General features: G+C 39.3%; 1 protein-coding gene across 2 annotated transcripts; it reads right to left on the minus strand.

Annotated features, from left to right (window-relative positions):
• Nucleotides 1–439: 439 nt before the first annotated feature.
• Nucleotides 440–20902, minus strand: LOC4346821 (probable leucine-rich repeat receptor-like protein kinase At2g28990). Of its 2 annotated transcripts, XM_015755340.3 has the most exons (13): nt 20808–20902; nt 9712–10282; nt 9067–9214; nt 8745–8973; nt 8520–8661; nt 8347–8418; nt 5718–5792; nt 3845–3999; nt 3498–3760; nt 3200–3326; nt 2189–2257; nt 1209–1398; nt 440–1076 (listed from the first exon to the last, which is right to left on the minus strand). In XM_015755340.3, the coding sequence occupies exons 1-13, from the start codon at nt 20872–20874 to the stop codon at nt 683–685; spliced, it is 2502 nt and encodes an 833-aa protein (XP_015610826.1). In that variant the 5' UTR covers nt 20875–20902; the 3' UTR covers nt 440–682. The 2 variants fall into 2 exon arrangements, with proteins under 2 accessions (XP_015610826.1, XP_015610825.1); XM_015755339.3 differs by having other exon boundaries at nt 8745–9214.
• Nucleotides 20903–23720: the final 2818 nt, after the last annotated feature.

Raw genomic sequence — 23720 nt, forward strand, 5'->3', positions numbered from 1 at the left:
CCACGTAAGTAAAGTTTTTCTTACCTTGACTTTGCAATGTGTTATGCAACTACGCCTAACCAAAATCAACAAAACATGTCTTTTAGACTTGTAGGTTTCATGACTGCATCGTTGGAGCAGTATGAATAACGACATCTACGCCCCCCCCCCCCCCCCCGCCCCGCCCCCCCCAACAAAAAAAAAACAAACGGGAATAATGAGATCATTCGTTCTTGCTTGATGGTCGAGTCCTCACATGCTCCTCAGCTCTGTCATGAGGTGCTGCCCTTTGCAGTTGTGCTGAATTATCCAAGAGGCTGTGGAAACATTTCGGTTAAATTATAAAATGGCAGAGGATTCTAGTACATAATCTTTGGTTGTAAACAACCACCTAGCTTCTCAGCATTTGGCTGACCTACTCACACGAATAGCTTACTGTTGCACATTGAAAACAAACAGCTTATAAAATAGCAGAGGATTCTATTACATAATATTTGGTTGTAAACAACCACCTTCTCAGCATTTGACTGACCTACTCTCACGAATTGCTTACTGTCAGCTCTGTTACGAATACAAACTGTATAAATCATTGTGTCTTAACACATATATAACAAATCATCTATGCAAACAAGTTCTTTTATTTTAGACTTGAAGCAGAGAACCAACTGTATGTTCCAAAGCTAGTTATGCAATGGTTAATTCTTCATCTTGCCGATGGACCCAACATGGACATCGAAAACTTGTTATCTCTTGCTATATTTTCCATGTCGCCCATGTCCCCATGAGCTTCCTCCAATTCCAGGCTTTCCTTCAATTGCATGACCACGGCGGACATCATTGGCCTTTGAGCAGCAATATCTGCTGTGCACATCATGGCAGCATCTAGAACCTTCCACATGGAGTTGACGTTATAAGAACCTCCAAGACGTGCATCGGCAACTGAGCTGATGTTACCAGTGACCATCTTCTGCTTCACACGTTCAACAATGTGACCATTTCCAGGTATTATGGTAGGTTCACCACTAGTTACCTCTAGTAAAACAACACCAAAGCTGTAAACGTCACTGCTCTCAGTGAGTCTACCGGTGATGTAGTACCTAAAAATGGCCCACATTATGTTAAACACAATGATTGCACCAAGTGATTAAGGATAAAATTGAATAGAATCATTAAAATATATGAATACACAGCACAAAATTAGCATTAATTGTGTAGAAAGAAGCTCATACTCAGGGTCAATGTAGCCCATAGATCCCGCTGCAATGGCTGATATGTGAGTCTGGGAGTCACTATGGTAGGTTTTTGAAAGCCCAAAATCTGCTATTTTTGCTTTTAAATTTCCACCCAAGAGAATGTTATTTGTCTTTACATCCCCATGAATTATTGGCAGGTTACAACCCTTATGTAGATATTCTAGCCCTACATACAAGAAAACTACAGTTAGATCAAGAGATGAGCGATAAAACATAGAAATCCATTTATATCACTGAGATCAGTTTAGTTCGATGATTTGTCATCGATTTTGTCTTTCTTATAATACGCCACTGACTTTGTCAATTTTTTCTACAATATACCATTAGGGGTGGATACTTTTAGAAAATACCTAAAATGCTCTTCAAGACATACAAGAGGTTACACCTACTAGAAGTTTTGAATAAATTTGAAAATTTTTATGTAGCCTCCTTGCATAATATAACAGTGTGTATATTTCAAGATTTTTCATTTTGCACGTATTAACTTTTAAAAAATATAATTTATGTTTTATATGGCAACAAAATACTCTCGTGTTAATATTCCTTTATGTATATCATCATTCACATGTTGTACCTTTTTTATTGTGATGTGGCTATCTTTTGTGTATATGATTCCTCTTTCAAACACTATATAAAATTATTATTTAAAAAACATGAAAGAAAAATTTAAAATATACACACATTCTATATTTCGTAAGAAGGCTAAGTACACAAAAACTTTCATATTTTTTCAAAACTTCTAGTGGGTTAAACAATTGTCAACTCTTGGATAACTCGAAGGGCATTCTAGGCATTTCAGAAAAGTATCCACCACAATAGCTTACTGTAAAGTCAGTGCCATTTATATTATAGAGGGAGACAAAATTGATGACAAATTGTTAAAGTAGGATAAATTCAGTGGCATAGCATAGATTCTTTCTTTGCGTATTTGCCATTGTCTTCTTACTGTAGCATACCTTGTGCAGCTTCAAGCATAACTCTTACGCGTGTTGCCCAATTCATGGTTCCACCCATGCTAGTTTTACCTTCATACATTACTTATACGCAATTAGAAGGTGAGGGGGGGAGGGGGAGAGGGGGGGGAGCGGTGTTAATTGACAAGTCAAAACAGTATTATTCCTTTAAAAAAAGGATAGAATCAATGTAATAATTTATTAGATAGATACAACCATCTCTTGATATTACTATGTCTGCACAATCAGTCGAGATAGACCTTCAATAATGCAAAAACATTTATTTTGTATACAATTTTAAACATCCACACAATTTATTATTGTGTTGTATTAATCAGATGTCTAGATAATGAGATGATGAGCAATTATGAAAAAAAATTGGTAATGCAAGATTAACATATTCTATACTTGAGGGCAGCAGAATTAAGGGTAGTTTTTTGTTTTCTGTCGTACTAAATAACTGGCACTATTAGAACCAAGGCAAGTTTGGGCACTACTAAATTTTTTGTAGGGTAGAGTTGCATGGATCATCTTTGGTTAGAACCAATTTAGAGCCAAATTTGATTGGTACATATAGAGTTACCATATTAATATAGGCCTTGCTAATAGTTTGGCTTTAATACAAACTACTCACATCTACTATTCAAAAAACCAATAGACTGGTGGGGCACATTTTAGTATCCAAAAATTGCTCTAAATATATTATGATATCTTTAGTGAGTTTAAGCGATGGCCATGAAGCCCCTTAGGTAGAGACTAACTATGCTCTCTCCAGTCTTTTTTTTTTCTCAAAATGTCTAACTATGCACTCTCCAGGTAAGCAGTACTACTTGTCATAGTTCTGCAAACTGTTATGCAACATGAGTTAATTGGCTTCGCTGTGAGCTGGTTCGGTCATGCAGAGTATTTAAGTTGTAAGGAAGGAATGACTAGTTGGTCTACGTAATGTATATGCCCAGTATCCTCCCTCAGATTTCCCAAATATTCAATACTTAAAGATTGCAATGGACAAACCTCTCAGATAATCACTAAGATTGCCACTAGACATGTACTCGTAGACAAGTGCTAAATGATCCTTCTCCCAGCAGTAACCAATCAAAGAAACAAGATTCCTGTGATTCACCTTGGTCAAGCTCTGAACCTATGTAATGGGACAAAACAAATGGTCAAATATCTTGATGCGTATGAAACCTCACAGTGGATGCGACTAAGTTTACATGCACATATATGGCATTCTAAGTATTGAATCTTTTTTACTGAAAACAGATTGATTTTATCTATGGTTAAACATAATAGTAACTATATTTGGCACCTCAGCTAAGAACTCATCGAGCCCGTGGGACGATGATTCAGATCGCATCTTAACAGCAACCTCGGTATTGTCTTCTAAACAGCCGTAATAGACATTTCCAAAGCCTCCATGCCCAATTAAACATTTGAAGCTATCAGTGAACTTCGCTAGTTCCTCATATGTGAATCGACGATTCTCAGGTTTTTGTAGATGGTCCCAATGATTTGTCCAATGTCCTGGAGGACTTATCTGTTCTGGTACCGTGGGAGAATCATCTGTAGAAACTGGTGGAGAAAGAACATGTTTAGCAGTATTAAATGCAGATATTAAACAATGTGTTTTTCAATGCAGATTATAGTATTACACACAATGGGGCTTTCTTTTGGCTCTCCAGATCAAATATGCTACAACAAGCATGGCGACTACAAGCACTGGAGCCGCTACATAAACAGCTAAGGTAGCTGCTCTGTTTCTTGAGGACGAAGTTATTGGTTTTTTGCACATATCTCCGTCAGACTCGTAGCTGAAATTACATAAAACAATAAGTCCATGGTTTTAAATTGGTATGCTCGCCAAATAAAAATCTACACCAAAATTAAAGCACATCAATGGTGGGAATTAAAAGTGATATTAGCAGAGTAATTCCCATTAGAAAGGGGCAATTTTGTCCTTAGAAAAATCTGAGCCCGTATTCTTGTTGATCCTATCGATCGAGCGATGGATTCACAGCGCGGGCGGCAGTTCATCCACCAAGGCAACGAACATCAGGGTACTGCTAGTAGGCGGGTGATCGCTTCCCCCTACTCCTAGCGATCACCTACCAAGGCAACGAGCATCAAGGTACTGCTAGTGGGCGGGTGATCACTTCCCCCTACTTCTAGCGAACACCCGTCCCTCCCCCCCTATACACTCTTCTTCTCCCCCTTCCTCTCCCTTCTTCTCTTCCTACTACAACACACCATAAAATTTAAAAAAATAAAAAAAAGTTAGAAAAAATTATGGATAGAAATACTATATATAAAAAATTTGAATTCAAATTTAAAATTGAAACGGGTATGTAAAATTTTGACTTATAAACTTTGGGTCTATAAACTAATATTTGAATTCAAATTCAAATTTGAATCAGATATAATTCAAATTCAAATTTGAATCGGGTATATAAACTTTTGACTTATAAACTTTGGGTCTATAAACTTTAGGTGTATAAACTTTAGATGTATAGAAATACTTTATATAAAAAATATTTGAATTCAAATTCAAATTAGAATCGGATATATAAACTTATGATTTATAAACTTTGGGTCTCTAAACTTTATATGTGTAAACTTGAGGTGTATAAACTTTATGTGCATAAATTTACTAAATGGAAAGTAATGCGGTACCAAAAAAAAGAAACCACTTAGAGGAGAGGAAGGAGGGGGGGGGGGGGTGGGGGGGTGGGGGCGCCACGGACGATCGATCGCCCGTTAGCCAACACCGCCACCTCTTCCTCTACCCGGCCCCTTCCACGTCTCTGCGCCTGCTACCCCTCACGCTCCCAGTTGGCTATGGAGGAGCTTCACGTTCGGATCCAGCTTTGCCCCCAACTAAACCAGCACTTGGACGACCACATTGAGCAGAACATCCCACAAGATCACAACCATAAGAGGCTATCTTCATTCTAAGCATTTTTCGAACGATTCTTCCTTCTAAACATTAATCAACTGCATCTCTGCAAGCAAATATCAACCCTCAAGGACAATCGAACTCCTGACCGCCTTGACTGGCCTTTCCCTAAATAAGTAATATGGGACTATTCCCAACAGCCGAGCAGAGCGACCGTCCCGGCGCACGGCGCCGATGACGGCGGCTGGCATCCCTACTCACCAGAGGTTTGCTGCCACCCCGAACGCGGAGCCGCTTGGCAGCCTGCAGGGAGCATGATGCATGGGTGGCAGCGGAGAGGTGGAATTGTCGGAAATTGACTGCCGCCGCGAGTCGATCGCTCGATCGATATGGATAGGGGCTCAGTTTTTTCTAAGTACAAAACTGCCCCCTTGCTAATGGGGGGATTACTCTGTTAATCCACTTTTAATATCCACCATTGATGTGCTTTAATTTCCGTGCAGGTTTTTATTTGAGAAGCATAGTATCACTTCCCTTCCCTATTTTCTTTTAGGGTGCCCAAAGATTACAGGAAGAACAACCCCACAATCTGGAAAATGCTAAAAGGGAAATCAATAATAATGAAAGTAGGCACACCTGAAAACAATTGATCCATTGCTTTTGCGAAGGTAGTCTGGAATTGTCCCGGTTAGTTGGTTGCATGACAAGTTTCTGTATAAAGTGGGATACAATCTGGCATTAAACAATAGACATCCTGACTTGGTAACAATCTGCAAACAAATTTATCCACTAAAAAGTTTTATATGAAGGGCCGGCAGTGCCAATCGGACATGAAATAATTCGCTTGAATTTTTTTTTAAAAGTAAACAGGTATATTCCATCATCCAAGTGGCAATCTCACATAAAAAAATTCCTTTATGGCAAAAATGAGATGTGTAAAAGGAGAATTCTTTTAAACTTCAGTGCTTCATTTTACTTCAATTCAATTGTAAAAGGAGATGTGTCGATAAGTAGGCTGCAGCAGAAGGTATATTTTCCCTTTTGTGAGGTGCCATAAATTTCTGGTGTATGTTGAAGGACAAAGATTATAAATACACTAGAGCGGTGGATGTATCATATTGCCTTTGTGACTTGCACTTTGAAAGTACATATACATGATTGTTAAGAGAACTATACATGATTGTGCTCTCCAGTGCCACCCTCTTAGGTAGGTAAAAGGTTATTATGCAACAGACAATGGAAGTATAGTCACACGCTTTTCATTGGGAATTTTTGTTATTTTTTGAACATTTAAAATTTTAAATTTAAAAATAAACCATCTCGATACTTATTTCTAAATCTGAACCTTCATACCCACTGCGCCTCACCTCGCTTGGCGAAACAATAGTCACACCACCCGCATTTGCGCATGGCAAAAAAGGAACTTATTTGAAAATAAGTTTTGGGAAGGTTTATTTTTATAGCTAAAAACTAAAAGGTTCAAAAAAATTAAAAAAATCTCTGATTGGTCAATATTATATTTTTTTCTGTTCGATTTCATATTTCTAAAGAGCACATAGCTTTTCAATATGATTAGTCCAATTCCCTGTTATACTACCTTGGAGTTGTATGCTCAAACAGCTAGATTGTTCAACTCATCCAATTTTCAGATGATCTTAACGATTGATTGTTGCAGGGTAGAGGCATACAAAGAACAAACAATAATTTTGTCTCTAAAATAGCTCAAAAGAATATTTAGTGAAATTTTATCAGGGTGAATATGTTGGGATCATGAGTTCCCAGTCTCAAATTCCCTCGCCGCACCAAGTGTGACCCTTTTTAATCACCGGTTCTTAAAAATATGTTTGTGTGTTTTGGGTAACACAACATGAAAATGCAATAATTTTTGAGTGTTTTTATATGTAAAAACGTGCATTGCACGTGCATGATTACTAGTAAATGGCAAAAGCGTGAAGATTGTTGGCTTAGTGCCAATCGGACATGAAATAATTCACTCGAATTTTTTTTTTTAAAGTAAACCGGTATACTCCATCATGCAAGTGGCAATCTCACATAAAAGAATTCGTTTAAGGCAAAAATGAAAATTACACAGCAATCAGATATACTTCGTCTTGCAAGCATCTGTTTGGATCATGATGCTCCATGTTTTGCAACATTTCATTGCCTAATCAATGATCCTGGAAATATCTATCTAAAGATAAGTCATATCAAATTCCTCTAGATGCGTGAGCCATTTGGAGACATTAGTATGGGAATAAGAAAATATGGATGCATGTTTGGCTCCCATATTCTGCCCTACAGCTTATAAGCCACTGTCAAAATTTAAATTTTAAAACTAACATGATTTGAAAGTAGATTTTGCATGTTTTTTCATCAAAGTTTATTTTTTACATTGACTTTTAAAACTTTTAAACTGCTGCCAAAATAATGCTAATTATAAAAGTTTTACACACAAATTAATATTTTTATTTTGTTAATAAGCCGTACAGTTTATAATCAGCACTAGAGTTACCTACAGTTGGACGGATACAGTGTTGATGTATGCCTTCAATTGTGATATCTACGAATTTTGAAAGCTAAGCACATGTGTTGAAGGAATTCTGATATATTATAGACCATATAATATATATTATTCTTGCTCTACTTTCAGATTCAGATTGCCCCATATGTAATAAAGAAAGATTCCTCCATATGTGTCTTTCAAATTTAAAACTACAAGAGAAAAGCCTACTTTTGGTCATGCAACTGTAGCCTTGGTCCGTTTTCATCCCTCAACTACATATGAAACCGATTACTGCTAGTCTCATTCTCTCGAAGATGTGGCACCACATGGATAGTACATGCGATGCAATAAACCTCCACTAGTTCTTACTCCTACTCCCTCCGTCCCATTTTAAGTGCAACTATCAGTTTCTACGCTAAACTTTGATCGTTCGTCTTATTTAAAATTTTTTATTTAGTATTTTTGTTGTTATGAGATGATAAAACATGAATAGTACTTTACTCATGACTTATGTTCTTTTAATTTTTTCAAATAAAACGGACGATGGAAGTTAGACACGGAAACCATGGCTGCACTTAAAATGGGACGGAGGGAGTAGTTAGGATGGGTTTATATAATTTTAATTGCACCAGAATGCAACTGCTCATCATTTAGTTGGTGTTTTCCGGTGATTTTAAATAGCATAAAACTATCCCCATTAATGTCAGTCAGGAATTTCAGATGTGGCTAATGAAAGGCAGTGAAAATTTTATGTATACTTACAAATACTTGAGGGCACTAAACAATGTGAAATTATAGGATATCTGCCCTTGCAACTCGCTGTTGGAGAGATCACTGCATAATAATTTCAAGCAATACAACATAAATGAAAGGTACCAACTATATACAATAAAGCAAGTACGATAGCACGTGCAAATATTCCGAATAATACTCACAGAGATATTATCCTCATGGTTTTATCATCACCAGGATTAGTACATTCCACACCATCCCAAACAGAATTAGATGGATAACAAGGATCACCCATCCAATTCTTCCTTATTCCGTACTCATGTTTAATGGCCATGATCGCATCAACTAGCATATGGAAAGAAATACATGGAAGAAACCCAACTGATATATTTAATTAGTGTACATTGTTAGAGACAGATAGAGCTTACAGTCTTGGGAGAACGTCATTGGATATTCATGGATGATGCGACTGTAGACCTCATAAGCATTGAGGATCGGGGGAAGAGAAGATGTGGCAGTGGCAACAAGTTTGATGGACAGATCTTCAGAATCACTGGACCAATTGATGATAGACCAACCTTTCAGGTATGGTGGACTGATCGGTCCACTTTGCATGCCGCTGTCAATTGAAACGGTGAACTCCCTAGTCTTGTTATCCTGGAAGTCGGCGAAGTGCAGGATCACCAAGTGATCACCGGGAAGTCTGTCTCTTCTCTTTGAACGTAAAACTAGTTCATTGGAGTTACCAACCGGCACAAAAGCTGTTTGGAGAACACGCAAGGGCACCATAAATGTGGTATTCAGTTCGATGGCTGATTGGGTAGAAATGTTTGAATAAGGGTCATTTCCAGTTAATTCCCACGCATACCAATAACGATCGTACTGATCATCAGGAAACCTGTATTTATGAAATCCTGAATATGAAAGGAAACATGCAATTGAAAAACAAATTGACGATGAATACTTACTTCCTCTGGTCGTAAATATTTGACTAGTCCTAAAATTTGATGTTTGTGACAATATAAAACTTTGACCATCAACCATCAAAAAGGAAATGAGTTATGTTGAAAAATAATACTTATATAAGAAGGGTTCTATGCTTTCCAAAAAATAGTGTACGTACGAATCCAAGAGCACTTCCATTAATTACTGTAAAATTAATAGTTAGGGTATAAAAATTAAAGTCTGATCAAACTTTATCCTTAATGTAAATATTTTTCACCACAAGGAACAAAAGGACAGGTTGATATAGAAAATTAGGAGTTAGTAAAATCAGAGAATATACAGGTTCTTCTCCAATCCATTTGTACATTATATTAAGGTGCAAATTAAATGAGCTGCTCCTTAATTACTACGACGGCCGGAAATTAGGAAATACAGTAGTAGTGCTCCAACCTTATTATATCGACGTCAGCACCTGATCTCATGCTCTTCCGTTCATAGAGGGAGAGTGACTGATTGTCGGTCGGGTAGGCCAAGCTTTCAAACGGCCTCAGCTCCACCGTGGACACGAATGGTGTACCACCGCCGGTATTCACCAGGCACACCGGCGCCGACATAGCCCATGCGACGAACACCGCGGCGTATGCTTTATAACCGTAGTGGATGGTGGTGTCCAAGATCACGGTGTCCCAGTGGTTCACCCCAAGGGTCAGGTTGAACGTCAGGGATGCGCTGTCCAGGCCATCGTAGTTGCCATACAGAAACTCCAGCCGAACATTGTACTTGTCCCCTTTTTTGGTGGGTAGCGAGTAGCAGCTCCGTTCACCGGTAACGGATGTTGGGAAGCTCCTGAGCGTGTAGAGTGTCTGGTAGCGAGGGCCCTTCCAGTCGTCCTTGTACACGGTGGTCACCCTTCTATTTTCGCCGGCGTCGACGTACGCACCGTCGGAGACGTAGGTGATTCCGCCAACCAGGCTGTCTGTTCTGGAATCTTGATCCAGGCCACAGTCGATGCTTAGGAAACCTAATACACACAGAAAAGAAAAATGACGTTACACACAAGTGATCGAACGGAAGAATCAAAATAGCCAAATCTCGTCTTCATTTTGAAGCAAACCAAGACAATACCCACTGGTGTACAGGGCGGAAAAATCTCAGGAAATTGGTATGGAACAAGAGGGGTTTTTTCATCTCAAGATTTTTTTTCAAACACCGTGTTTTTTGTTTATAAGAGCACCGTGTTTTTTGTTTATGCGCTTGAAAAAGCATCGAGAGGTCTTATCGTCTAAATTTGTTGTGCAGACCATAAGAGATCACCAAAGGAAATAGCCATATTTTTACCAAAGAAAATAACCGTATTTTCACACGCAGTTCTTTTACCAAAGACGGCTATACAATTCAGGAGACACTAAAAAAACGGCCAGCCCAACCAGCTATGGTTAAATCCAGTCCCTTGGACTCTCCTCGTCCGCTCCCTCCCACTCCCAGGCGTCATGGCACCATCATTGTCAACCACAGCTAGAAAGCTGCATACTTTCCCTCCACTACCCAGCCAGAGTGCCACACTGATTCAGCAGCATCGGCGGGCCTAGACAGCAACAGTGAGCAACAGCTTCCACTACTAGAAAAATGGTTATTACCAATACCAGGCTTTTATTTCTATATGGAGTAAAAAAATACCCTCTGGTTACTGCTTACAAAAATAGCCAAAGGCCCCCATGATTTAGTCCCGCTTGGTCGAATTTTACAGTCGGAGCCATAAGAGGTTCGCTTACGAAAAAAGATGAACGAATTATCATAGGTGAGATGTAAAGATGTTAGCATGCGAAAAGGTACGAGCGCTCAAAAAATCCACGCAGCTAAGTCTCCATCTATTATTTTATCTTCATCCCTTAGGCTGTGTTTGATACTTGGGGTTGGGAACCCAACTCCACCGCACGGAAAACGGAGCGGTCCATTAGCGTGTGATTAATTAAGTATTAGTTAATTTTTTTTCAAAAATGGATTAATTTGTTTTTTTAAAGCAACTTTCGTATAGAAACTTTTTGCAAAAAAACACACCATTTAGCAGTTTGAAAAGCGTGCACGCGGAAAACGAGGGAAAGGGGTTGGGAAACTTGTGGAAAGAACGCAGCCTTAGTCTGCTCACTCCCTCCCTCACCCTCCACTCCCCTCGCCTACCCTCCCCCTGATCTACCTCAGGGGTGGAAGCCAGTAGTGAAAGCGGTAGAGGGGGCATCGACGGCCCTTCCCTTTCCCAGATCTGGCCAAAGAGGAGTAGGACAGCGGAGGCAACAGCTGCAGCAGAAGTAGAAGGCTGTGGTAGTAGCAGCAGAAGAAGAATCAAAAAGCAGTGGTGGTGGAGGCGGCAGGAGCAACACAAAGCAGCGGCCGCTACGATGGCGGGATTAGAAGCAGAAGAAGGTGGTGACGGTGATAGCGACCAGCGCATGCAATGGTTCAGCGATAGTGACCCATGCATAGAGGTGGCCAAATGGGCCGGGCCAAACGGGCGGCCCGGAGCACGGCCGAACCTGTAGCAGGCACGGCCCGGCACGGCCTGCTACAGTAACGGGCCGTGCCGGCACGGCACGAGTAGCCGTGCCGTGCTTGGGCCGCTGGCCGAGCCCGCGGGCCGGCACGGCACGGCACGGCTACTGTAGCGGGCCGGCACGGCACGGCCCGCGGCACGGCACGGCACGGCACGCCGGCGGCCCGTCAGGCGCGGACAGGGCGGGCGGCGGTCGAATGGGAAGGCGCCACGTGGCACTAACGGCTATTTGACCGTTCAAATTTGAAAATAACCGTTGGGAGGCTAAAAAATTCATAAAAATTTCGAAAAAATTCCAAAAAATCTCAAATTTCGCCCTATAAATAGGGCATGAACCCCAGCCATTTCTCCTCATCCCACACTCCTCATCTTGTGCTCTCAAGTGTTTTAAGTGCTCTCTTTGTTCTCAAGTGTGCATTTTTTTTTATTTTGACAAAATTTGCTCAAATTTTGTCAAAAATCAAAATTAGTTTCGTAGTTCAACAGTTTGATCGCAGAGGTTTGAAGAGCTCGCGGTTGGAAAGATGTAAGTAATATTCAAATTTGTGTATTATTTGTATTGTGTTTGTGAATTCAATAAATATTCGAAAATTTGTTTATGTCGGTTTAAATTTTCAGAATGGATCCGAACTTTCCATACCAGTCGCCGTCGTTCACCTTGGGTGATTTCGACCCCAACTACATGTCGGGGTTTGACGGTACCTCCGGATCGGCTCCAACTCCACCATCTGTGGAGGAGGTACCGGTTCATACGGCTGTCGTTGAGGAGGTACCGGTTCAGGCGGAGACAGCTTCGGAAGGATTTTCCGGAACCGCGAGCGGAAGTGTTTCGACACACACCGGCTCGAAGAGATCGAGAACCTCTGGTGTGTGGCAAAGCTTCGACGAGATAAAGGAAACCTGCCCCGACGGAAGGGAGGTATCGAAAGCCCGTTGTAGAATATGTAGGCAAATTTTATCTGCTCGTTCTTCTGGTGGTACAGGTCACCTCAAGCGCCATGCGGAGTCGTGTGCCAAGAAGCAAGGAATACAACTCCGGCAGCAGCAACTTATGGTAAACCCAGACGGTACGGTACGCAGTTGGGAGTACGATCCCATGGTTGCTCGGGAATCTCTTGTCCGGTTAATCGCCAGGCAAGATTTACCCCTGAACTTTGGGGAGTCCCCTGCTTTTGAACATTACATTCAGCAATCTCATAACCCTAGGTTTAAAGCTGTGAGTAGGCAAACATCAACTAGAGATTTAGAGAATGTTTATCACAAGGAAGCAACTGCACTTAAGGAACTGTTTAGTACATGTACTTTCTCTGTTAGTGTTACTTCAGATATATGGAGTAGTAGAGCTAGAGAGGATTATCTTAGCGTAGTTGTTCATTTTGTTGATGATGATTGGCAATTACAAAAGAGAGTTTTAGGGCTTAGGTTAATAGATGTCTCACATACAGGAGAAAACATAGCTGAAAGAATTAGGGAAGTAATTAATGAATTTAATCTTGCTGATAAAATATTTGCTGTCACCCTAGATAATGCATCTGCTAATTCTAGGGCTATTGAAATATTGCAACCTTTATTTTGTGTGTATGCTCAATCTTTTCTACTCCATCAGCGTTGTGCATGTCATATAATTAATTTGATTGTTAAGACTGGCATGAAGAGGGTAGGTGACCACATCGATGCTGTTCGTCAAGCAATCGCGTGGTTAACTGCTTCTAACCCGCGGATTGCTGCATGGAAGAGGTTTTGCAATGCGGCCGGTGTGAAAGCTCGTAAGTTTGCCACCGATGCAGAGCATCGGTGGAATGCAACGTATTTAATGTTAAAAGTTGTTTTACCTTATAGTAGTTTACTTTCTGATTTTGTTCAGTCACGTGGTGGCCCAAGAAACAGTGACGGGTCTTCAGTACTGAACGAGCATGTTTGGGCAATTGTCCAAAAATTTTACCAATTTCTAGAAACTTTTTATGATTGTACTCTAACTTTGTCACAAGTTTATTATCCAACTGCTAATATAATTTTGCACAACCTTCTTGAAATTGCTACTTTATTTAAAGAATACGAAAATGATGACGTTCTAACTGAACCTGTCTTTCACATGAAACAAAAATATTTGAAATATTGGAAAAATATACCTATGTTGTATGCTCTTGCTTTTGTTTTAGATCCTAGGTGTAAATTAAGGGGATTGTCTGCTATTTTATCACTTGTTGGAGATACTATAGGTGTAGATTATAGTTCTTTTTATACTGAGGTTAGACGTAAATTATATGAGGTTTTTGGAAGATATGAAGTAAAGTTTCAGGAAGTTCGCCAGCAGAGACCCCCTCCTATCCCCACTACAGGTAAGAAGAAGATACAGTGGGGTAGGATTTGGGGTGGATCGTCTTCAAGTTCAATCCAAGGTGGTGGCAGTTCGTCGGCTACAAGTGGAGACGCCTCTTCGCATGTTGTGGCCGAAGAGTTGTCCGGTTATTTGGACAGCGACGCCATCCACCACGAAGCACAAGATTTCAACGTCCTCGGGTGGTGGAATGACCACAAGATAACATATCCTGTGCTTTCAAAACTAGCACGGGATGTGTTGACGGTGCCCGTGTCGACGGTGTCCTCCGAATCGGCCTTCAGTCTATGCGGCCGAATCATCGAAGACCGGAGGACGACTCTGCGCAGCGATCACGTCGAAATGCTACTAAGCGTTAAAGACTGGGAGCTTGCTCGACAACATGCCCAATACACTGCGGACAACCAAGAATTGGCCGCCCAGTTCGAGCAACTCTACCTGGATCCAGACCAACCCCAGTAGAATTTTGTTAGAAGTAGTTCTGACCTTTGAGCTGTACTCTTTTCTTTGTCATGGTTTTCTCATTTTCCCCTATGAGTTTTTACATGACAAAGTTTTTAACGAGACAGCATGTATCATTGTATCCTGTAATGATATAAACATCAATAAAGGTCATTACTATTTTTAACAAATTCTTTTGCAATATTTTCGCAAGTGTGGATTTATCTTTAAATTATTTCAAAATAATGAATCACAATCTATATTTTTAAATTTTTCAACACAACAAAAAAATACCATTTTTTCTTTTTTTTAACATTAGCAAATCATTACTTTTTTAAAAAACTTTTATTTCCATTTTTTAAATACCATTTTTTCATTTTTTAACATTAGTAAATCATTACTTTTTTTAAACATTTTATTTCCATTTTTAATTTTTTTTTCCTTATACATTTCCTTTGCTTTTTTTTTAAAAAAAAACACTGTGCACTGCAGGCTGGCGGGCTGGCGGCCTGCCTTCACGGGCCGCCGTGCCCCGAACGGCCCGTGGGCCGCGGGCGTGCCGTGCCGGCACGGGCACGGCCCGGCCATCCACGGGCCGTGCTTGGGCCGGCGGCTCGGCACGTGGGCCGGCACGGCACGGCCCGTTTCATCAGCCGTGCCTAACGGGCCGTGCCGAAACGGGCCGTGCCGGAACCGTGCCCGTGCCGGGCCGGGCCGTGCCGCCCGTTTGGACACCTATACCCATGCACGTGATGGATAGGGAGCACGGATCCACAATATGACTTTTGCTACCGGCCACGGCGCCTCTAGGCCTCAGGAGCTTGCATCCACACCACCGAGCCTGGCATTTCCTCCTTAGCTCCTGCCGTCGACCCTGCCTGCAGTCACCAGGCCTTGTGGGACCGGATCATCCAGCACTGGCTAGCCTCAGGGGCATGGATCCACCAACCGCCAGCCTTGGAAGCGTGGATCCACTTTCCAGCCTCGGAATCTTACTCTTTGACCCCTTTTTGTGATCAATTTATTGAATGGATTTTGAGGATTGTGATAAGTTTGTGAATGGATTATGGGTGGCAAGGGGAATAGAGGAATTTGGATCTACCATAGGGGGATATTTTGGAATCAGCAGGTTTTTTTTTGCACTCTGAAAACATTTTCATAGGCAGATCACTTTAGGCCTTAAATTGCAGTTGTCGCGACTAGCCGCATGTCAAAAACTGTTTTGGCCGACTATGGAAATGCTTTTTCTAGTAGTGTTTTTGAGTGGCAGATCCGGCGGCGGCGGCTCCCCAAGCAGTGGGCGCTGCCGCGGCAGCGTGATGGCTCGCTGTGGACCTGCGATGGACGGTGAGAAGCAAGCGCGACCGCAAGGTGGAGATGGAGGAAATGTTCGATGCCGTTGTCATGGCCACCACCAGGTGCTACTCCCAGCCGAGGCTCTATGCGTCGATAGGATGGACATGTACAGGTGGAGGAGGCGGCGGTTGCATGCGTGGGTGCACCGTCAATTAACAATGGCGCCCGCTTACCTTCTCATGTTACGACAAAAGGTTATGGCATGAGTGTTGATTTTGTAGATTAGTCATTACTTTGTACAATATATGCTTATGTATGTCTTTCTTTCGGGAATATTCTTATGTATGTTCTTATAAATCCCTTGCTGGGCCCATTCATAATCGAAATCCTGGCTTGGCTGCAAGGGATAAAAATCATTTTGGACTCTATCTAGAGACTAGGTCTGTTTGGAGTAGCATGCATACCTATATGTTCTTCCTAAAATCTTTAGTTTTTTAAACAATTCATATTTTCAATCAGATTATGAGGGGTATAGTTATAGAATCCAGAAAACGAACTAGAAAGCAGAAAATTAAAGATAAAAAAATCATCTTTTTTTCCAATTTTCTCACTAGCTGTTCTTTAAAATCTTAAGCTTCTCAAATAGGACCAAGGCAAAAAGCTCTAGATCAACTTATTTTGAGACAGTTTTGAATGCCACAAATCAAACTTTTTCCTCATGTAAGTCACATAAAACAACTTTCTATGTGCTCATTTGGCAACAGCCAAATAAATTTCTCTTCATATTACTTACACACTCAACCAGCATCTTCATTTTCCATTCTCCAAATCTTCTAGATCCCATATGTCAATGTCTCCTCCCCTGTTCTTCTCTCCGTCATGTGTCTACCTCTATTTCTCTCTTGTGTGATCCATGACATCATGGGCTATGACGGAGGTAGGCGGACACTACTACAGAAAAGCCCAAAGGCGCCAGTTCTAAAGGTCCTATCTTATAAACCGATTTCAGGGTTACAACCCTGACTCCTCATTGGGCCACGTAGCACCACGCCCAGAGCTCCAGCCGGATTCTCGGCCGGAGAACGTGCCACGTATTCCCAACCATCCTGCAGCCGTCCGATAATATATCAATGGTGAAAAAACCTTCAACGGATCCTTCACAAAATGTGCAATCTCATCTAGAACAGTCGGGATTAGAGGGGAAAAAAATTAAAAAAAAAGAATCCAAGCAAAAGAAATAAAAACATCAAGAACAATAGATTCCCCTTGCTTGATCACCATGCCGTCACCGAGTATGGACTATGGAGAATCCGACAAGGATAGAGGAAAGGACGGCAGGATCTTTGGCCCGGATCCAGCGAACACCACCCTCGCCACCTCTCAACAGCTATCCCCTGACTCGATCCACCGCCAGATCTGGGCCAACGTGGCTGAAGGAAAAGCTGGTGAGGAGAAAGAAAGAGGAAGGGAGGGAATGAACGATGCCGGGCCACCGAGCACCGCTGCCTGATCCTCCACCATCGCTGAATCAAGTTCGAGCTATTAGCACAAGCTAAGCAAGCGATAGGGAGAGAGAGCAGCAGCCATGGCCCATGGCGATTTTTACGGCGAGCGAAGGAACTGAGAGAAAAAAAGAGTGGGCAAGGGAAGAGATAAAAAGATCGACTCGCAATGAGCGGCGAACGCCACGCGGAGAGATAAAAGCAGTTCGGCTCGGATATAAAAAACGGTGTTGCTATAGTTCTGTCGCCACTTTTTTATAACCGTTCGATGCGCGTGGAGATAGGTACGGTGCTGGTGTAGGACTATTCGGTTTTCGTATTGGGCCTCACGTGGTTGGACCTATTAAACAGGCTTACAATATGGTAATACAAGGTGATTAGACTAATAATTACATTATGTGATTAGACTAATTACATATGTAATTTTTATACTTACATTGTAAATACACGAAAATTACATATGTAATTTTAAAACCTACATGGTAAATACAATAAAATTACATATGTAATTTAGTAACTTACAATTACAATGTAAAAACATGTTAACTATTTTTCCATAAAAAATATGACGTCATAAATATAAATATAAATAGTCCCAAGAAAAAAAAAAAAGACCACACGCAACAGTTCGGCTTGAATGGAAAAAGAAGACCCCACAAAATTCTGATATGCACCCTCCTGCATTTTTATAATTCTGACCCTTACAAATTTTGATACCCCTATATAGATTCATTTATGACTTACATATTTGTTGCCATAACCATATGAAATTTAGATTTTGTATAATAATAGAACTGAAGGAGTAATCAACTTGAAGTAACCATCATTAATTCATATACCTGTTACTTGTTTTGATTATAATTTAGATGAAACATCGCGCGTTGCTACAAGAGTTTTGCATGTATGGTATTAGCGTAAATAACATATAAGATAGCATAAACAACAAAATAATTGCAAAATTCGTCTGCTCTTCAACTTATTAGCCACAAATAAATTTTGAATTTCAAAACATAATTTTGTAGTTGAATTCGATGGTTTTTCTTTGTAATTTATTTTCCAATATTTACTTTTAAGTCTACACATTTATAAAAAATATACCTAAAAAATATTTTTTTCTAAAAAAAATAAATTCAATCACAATCATCTCCCATTTAATTTTTCACCTACTTTATCTTCTCAACTATTATTTTTTTTCACATTTTATTTCACATATTTTCTTAATTCCCATGAAGCCAATCACAACCATCTCCCATTTAATTTTTCACCTACTTTATCTTCTCAACAATTAATTTTTTTCATATTTTATTTCACATATTTTTTTAATTCTCACGAAGCCTTCAGAAATGTTTATATTTTGAGATGGAGAGAGTACTTGATGAACCAAGCTCTACCCAATATATGTACATATCATCCCAAACACCCAACATTCACACCCATACTTCGAAATATTCACCGGCTGACATAACACCGTAGATATAAGCAGTTATCAAATCCCAATGCAATAATTCCTCTCTTTATCTACTCACAACGTTTTTGGAGGCCCTGCCAAATATAACATTTTTAATTAATCTTATATAAAATAAATAAAATTTAGTAAAACCTACAAAGAGAAACCAGCTAATCAGCCGGCATGCCAAAAGGCACGCCAATTTTCTAGTAGGTACCGATTTCAGTGCCACACAAATTATTCGGCACCAATGACTTGGATAGTCATTGGTGCTGATTCTTGAAAAGGCACCTATGTCACACTATAGGTGCCAGTTTATATAGGGGTGTACCCGGCTTTTTTTTGAAGGTGCTAAAAAAATCTGAATAAATATTTGGTATTTTATTAGGCACCTATATGGTCACAATTCACTTCCCACAAGGCACCTATATTCATACATATGACTCAAGCAAGACATCTCTCTCCATCGAAAGCATCCTTACTATCGAACCTACAAACACATGTCTTAAAAACAACTGATATTATTTTGAGAGTACTGCTATCCGAACATATTTAACACAATATATGAACTTAGATGAAAATTTTGTCAACTAAAAAATTGTAGATCCCATTTAGATCTACAACTTTCATATAGGTTACGTCTCCATCTGAAATTTTTTATAAATTTTAAATATTCACTTACGCAAATAGATCCAAGACCTTACAACATATGTTCAGATATCGAAACGGCCATAAATCAAAAAGTCATAAAAAAGGTGTAGGTCTCATTGAGCTCTACAGTTAATATAAAGTTTGTTTTCATCCGCCATTATATGAAAACAATAGATAAAAAATGCACATATATGAGTTCCACATCATAAACCGACACCTATGGGCTCATAAGTGCCGGTTTTAATTAAGAAACGAAACATATGTGAAGTCCATATGTGTTGATTCATGATAAAAACCGGTACATATGGCACCGCACTTGTAGGTGCCAGTTATTATATGAATTGGCACCTATATAATGTTCATAGGTACCGATTTATTATAAAAACCAGCACCGATGATTTGGAAGACTATTGGTGCCGATTTTAGGCACCTATAAGGTCAGTCTTTATGTGGTGTTTTGTAGTAGTGGGAAGGGCTAGAAGAGGGGGTTGAGCTTTATTTTAGTGACATGGCCGTACATGGTGGTCACAGAGGAGAGCAACGAGATGGTCGGGATCTAGAAGCCACTATGCGAGCCCCATCGACCTCGGCCGGTAGCAAAAAGGAGCAGCAAAAGGGACGGAAGAGCTATGGATCTGGAGGCTATATGTTGACGTTTTTAAATTAGAAATTAGGCCATTTTATCACTTATTAAGATGATGAGATATTATTTCTTGTTTTGGAAATAATGGATGATTTCATTCATTAAATGAGGTAGTATTAGATTTGTAGTTCTATAATTCGAGCAAAACTGTTTTGTGATTTTTAGTCTTACCATCTTCACTATTGCACTATATAAGTTACTGAACAATATTGTCACTGGTATTCTCCATTTCGGTAAGAATATTCTTTTCCTTACTTTTGCTTATGTTGAATTATTGATGCCAAAAATTAGTAGTGTTCTACTACTCCATTTGCTAACAAAAAAAAATACTATACAATATATAGCGGTGCACACCCCCCTCCCCTCCCCTCCATGCATGTTGCTCTAGCTCCACCCCTGGGCTCATCATTTGGCCAGATTGTAGGGGAGTTTGATTAGTCGGATGGTTTGGAGAGGTTTTCTTAAGTTTACCCAAATTTAGCTTAGAGATGGCCAGACCCAAAATCGACATGGTTTTATATTTCGGAGATTCCAGAGCACCTCCATAGATGATAGAAACAGTAGTCACCGAAAATAATTTTGAATGTCTTGCTTACTGAAACACGCGTGCAACAATAAAACTAGAGAGGGCCGGGCTGAATTGCGCAATCGACGGAAAAAGGAAGAACGAAAAAGCATACCTTGTTGGCCGGTGGCAGGAACAGATGCTGCTAACACGAAAACGGTGAAGTAAGCCAAGAGCGCCATTCAGTCAATACAACCCCGCGCAACTTGGCCCCTGCAAATGACAATGCCCAAGCTTATATATACACATCATCCCACACTCCCACTGTCGCACAGATAAGAACATTCATGTACTGATGTATAGTGGAGACCGTACTGCTGACAATTGGGCCTTGATGAGGGGGGCATTGACTGACTAGGTTGTTTACCTACTCTCTCAAGCAAGTTGTGCGCAAATCACTATCACCTTGTTAAGACTTCAAGACTCTTCTCTCCTGTATGTCCGGCGTTGACGGGCTTTTTGTTATCCTATAAGGTATCTTCATCGATCTCCCTATTTTTAACTCCCTAAATCTGAAGAAAGATAATACTTTTTTTAAAGGCTCCATATTTCTCTGCATGCTTCAGATATCATTTTAATTTTGTGCCATATATCTCATCCTTCTATATCTTATCGATCTTATACTCCCAAGAAAAAAAAGCAGGGGAAGACACCATATGGGAGAGCAATGGAGATAGAGATACACTTTTGACTCATATTTGAGGCAGAGGGGATGGATAGAAAGTGAGATAGTAGGATAGTGAGTGGGATAAAATTAAGGTGGATGCAGATAGGGATTTTTGGATATTTTTCCAAAAAAAAAAAGGAGTAGCGATATAACATTAGATATTTTTTGATTAGAAAACATGTCCGTGCGTTACTACGGGTGAAGGCTATTTTAATCGTATTATTGTTAGATATTTTTTTTGTCTAAAAAAGTATATGGGAATTTTATTTTGAGATATTATTGATATTCAGTTCGGATCCCTTGTAGGGATTATGGCCGTATCCTATATATTGTTTTCCTATGGCTTGGTAGAAATTCTGAAGCAATTAAAAGTACGACTCTCATCCTAAGTGAGATGTAAGTTTTTTAAAAGAATTTCTTATAGGGACTCGTTATGTGTTGTCAAAAGCGAACGGATTTAAAAACCGACTTAAATAGAGTCGATGTATCAAAGTATCAGCAGAAACATCTTATAATAGTAGAGATGAAAAACTTTCAGATGTAAACGTATTATAATTAAACTGTAATTACAAAAGCAATATTCTGTATTTGTTTAATACTCCCTCTGTTTCACAATGTAAGTCATTCTAACATTTCTCATATTCATATAGTTATTAATGAATCTAGATATACTTATATGTCTAGATTCATTACCAACTATATGAATGTGAAAAATGCTACAATGACTTACATTGTGAAATGGAGGAAGTACGTAATTCTCGTTCATATATAACAAATCAAAAAATGTTGTGTAGCCCTGTTGGCTATCAATCTTCCAATCGTGTATTCGACCACTCGTTAGTACGTGCTGTGTGTGATCTTTTTTTAAAAAAAGATTTCCTCTCGTCATGAATCTCAAGATGGTCCAACGGTAAAAAGTTCGAAATTTTTGGAGAGAAAAGATTATGCAAGTTTTTTAGCAACGATTTTGCTATAGATTTGTCGTGTGATTTTTTCTATAGGATTTGTCGTTTTTTAGGCTGTTCGATAAGTGCCAAGATTCCTGCACATATAGCGCTGGGAATCCGCATAGGATTCAATCGGACGGGTTAGAGGCGCTAATTTGTTTTTTTGCGCTCTAAAAAATTGATATACACGCTGTTCTCTCTCGTTCTCTCTCAATTGAAACTAAAATAAAAATAAAATACAAAATTACAGTCATATATAACAAAAATTACATTTGTAAATTCAGTTGATATAACATGTAAGTGCACTGTAATTTTTATAACAATGTGGTGTAAGTAAATATTTATTTGTTATTTTTTTAATATATAAAATTATAGTCCTATATAACTAAAATTACATTTGTAAATTCAGTTGATATGACATGTAAGTGCACAGTAATTTTGATAACAATGTTGTATAAGTAAATATCTATTTGTTATTTTCTTTAAAATATAAAATTACAGTCCTATATAACTAAAATTACATTTGTAAATTCAATTGATATGACATGTAAGTGCACTGTAATTTTGATAACAATGTTGTGTGAATAAATATCTATTTGTTATTTTCTTTAATATATATAATTACAATCCTATATAACTAAAATTATATTTGTAAATTCAGTTGTTATGACATGTAAGTGTATTGTAATTTTGATAAAAGTATTGTGTAACTAAATATGTATTTTTATTTTCTTTTGTAGTCTGTTGGATGTAAATTTAAGGGTAGAAAAAATATGGGTGATTTTTTCTTAGAAATCACCCGACAAATAGATAGACAATCCTGTAAAGAAAAAAAGAACAGGGATGGGGACACTGATATCAAGGAAGATCGGGAGATATCAAGTTTTCCTTTTGAGTTACGCCAAGATGTTTTTCTAAAATGAAAATAACCCATTAGCATAAAATCTGGATAATTATATTTGTAACTAAAATTTCTTCACAAATTACCTCTAGGAAAAATCTGGTTAATTTCCTGTCCTATAATCCCTGGTTCTGTTTAACTTTCAGGGCTGAGCTAAAATATCGAATAAATCTCATCGACCCAACCTAGTTTGGTGATATTTTGTTATTTTAAACCTTTTTAATTTCAAAATAAACCATGAGAAACTTATTTTCAAACACCGGCATAGCAAGATAATATTGCTACACCGATAAAATATAATGATGTGGCTAGGATTTTTACCTGACAATGTTGCCATGCTAGCTGCTCATAATGTGATAATGTTGTCAAGCTACATCAGTCTAATTAGCATGGTCAAAAGGAGATTTGACAAAAAAAGTTTTCAGAGTGTTTACTTTCAAAATAAGAAAAATCATGTTTGACAGAGGTTTTGACTGTGGTGGAACCCACTTGTCATAGGGGTAGGCTGTAAGA

Source organism: Oryza sativa, chromosome 9 (genome assembly GCF_034140825.1).
Source record: "Oryza sativa Japonica Group chromosome 9, ASM3414082v1".
Lineage (NCBI taxonomy): Eukaryota > Viridiplantae > Streptophyta > Magnoliopsida > Poales > Poaceae > Oryza > Oryza sativa.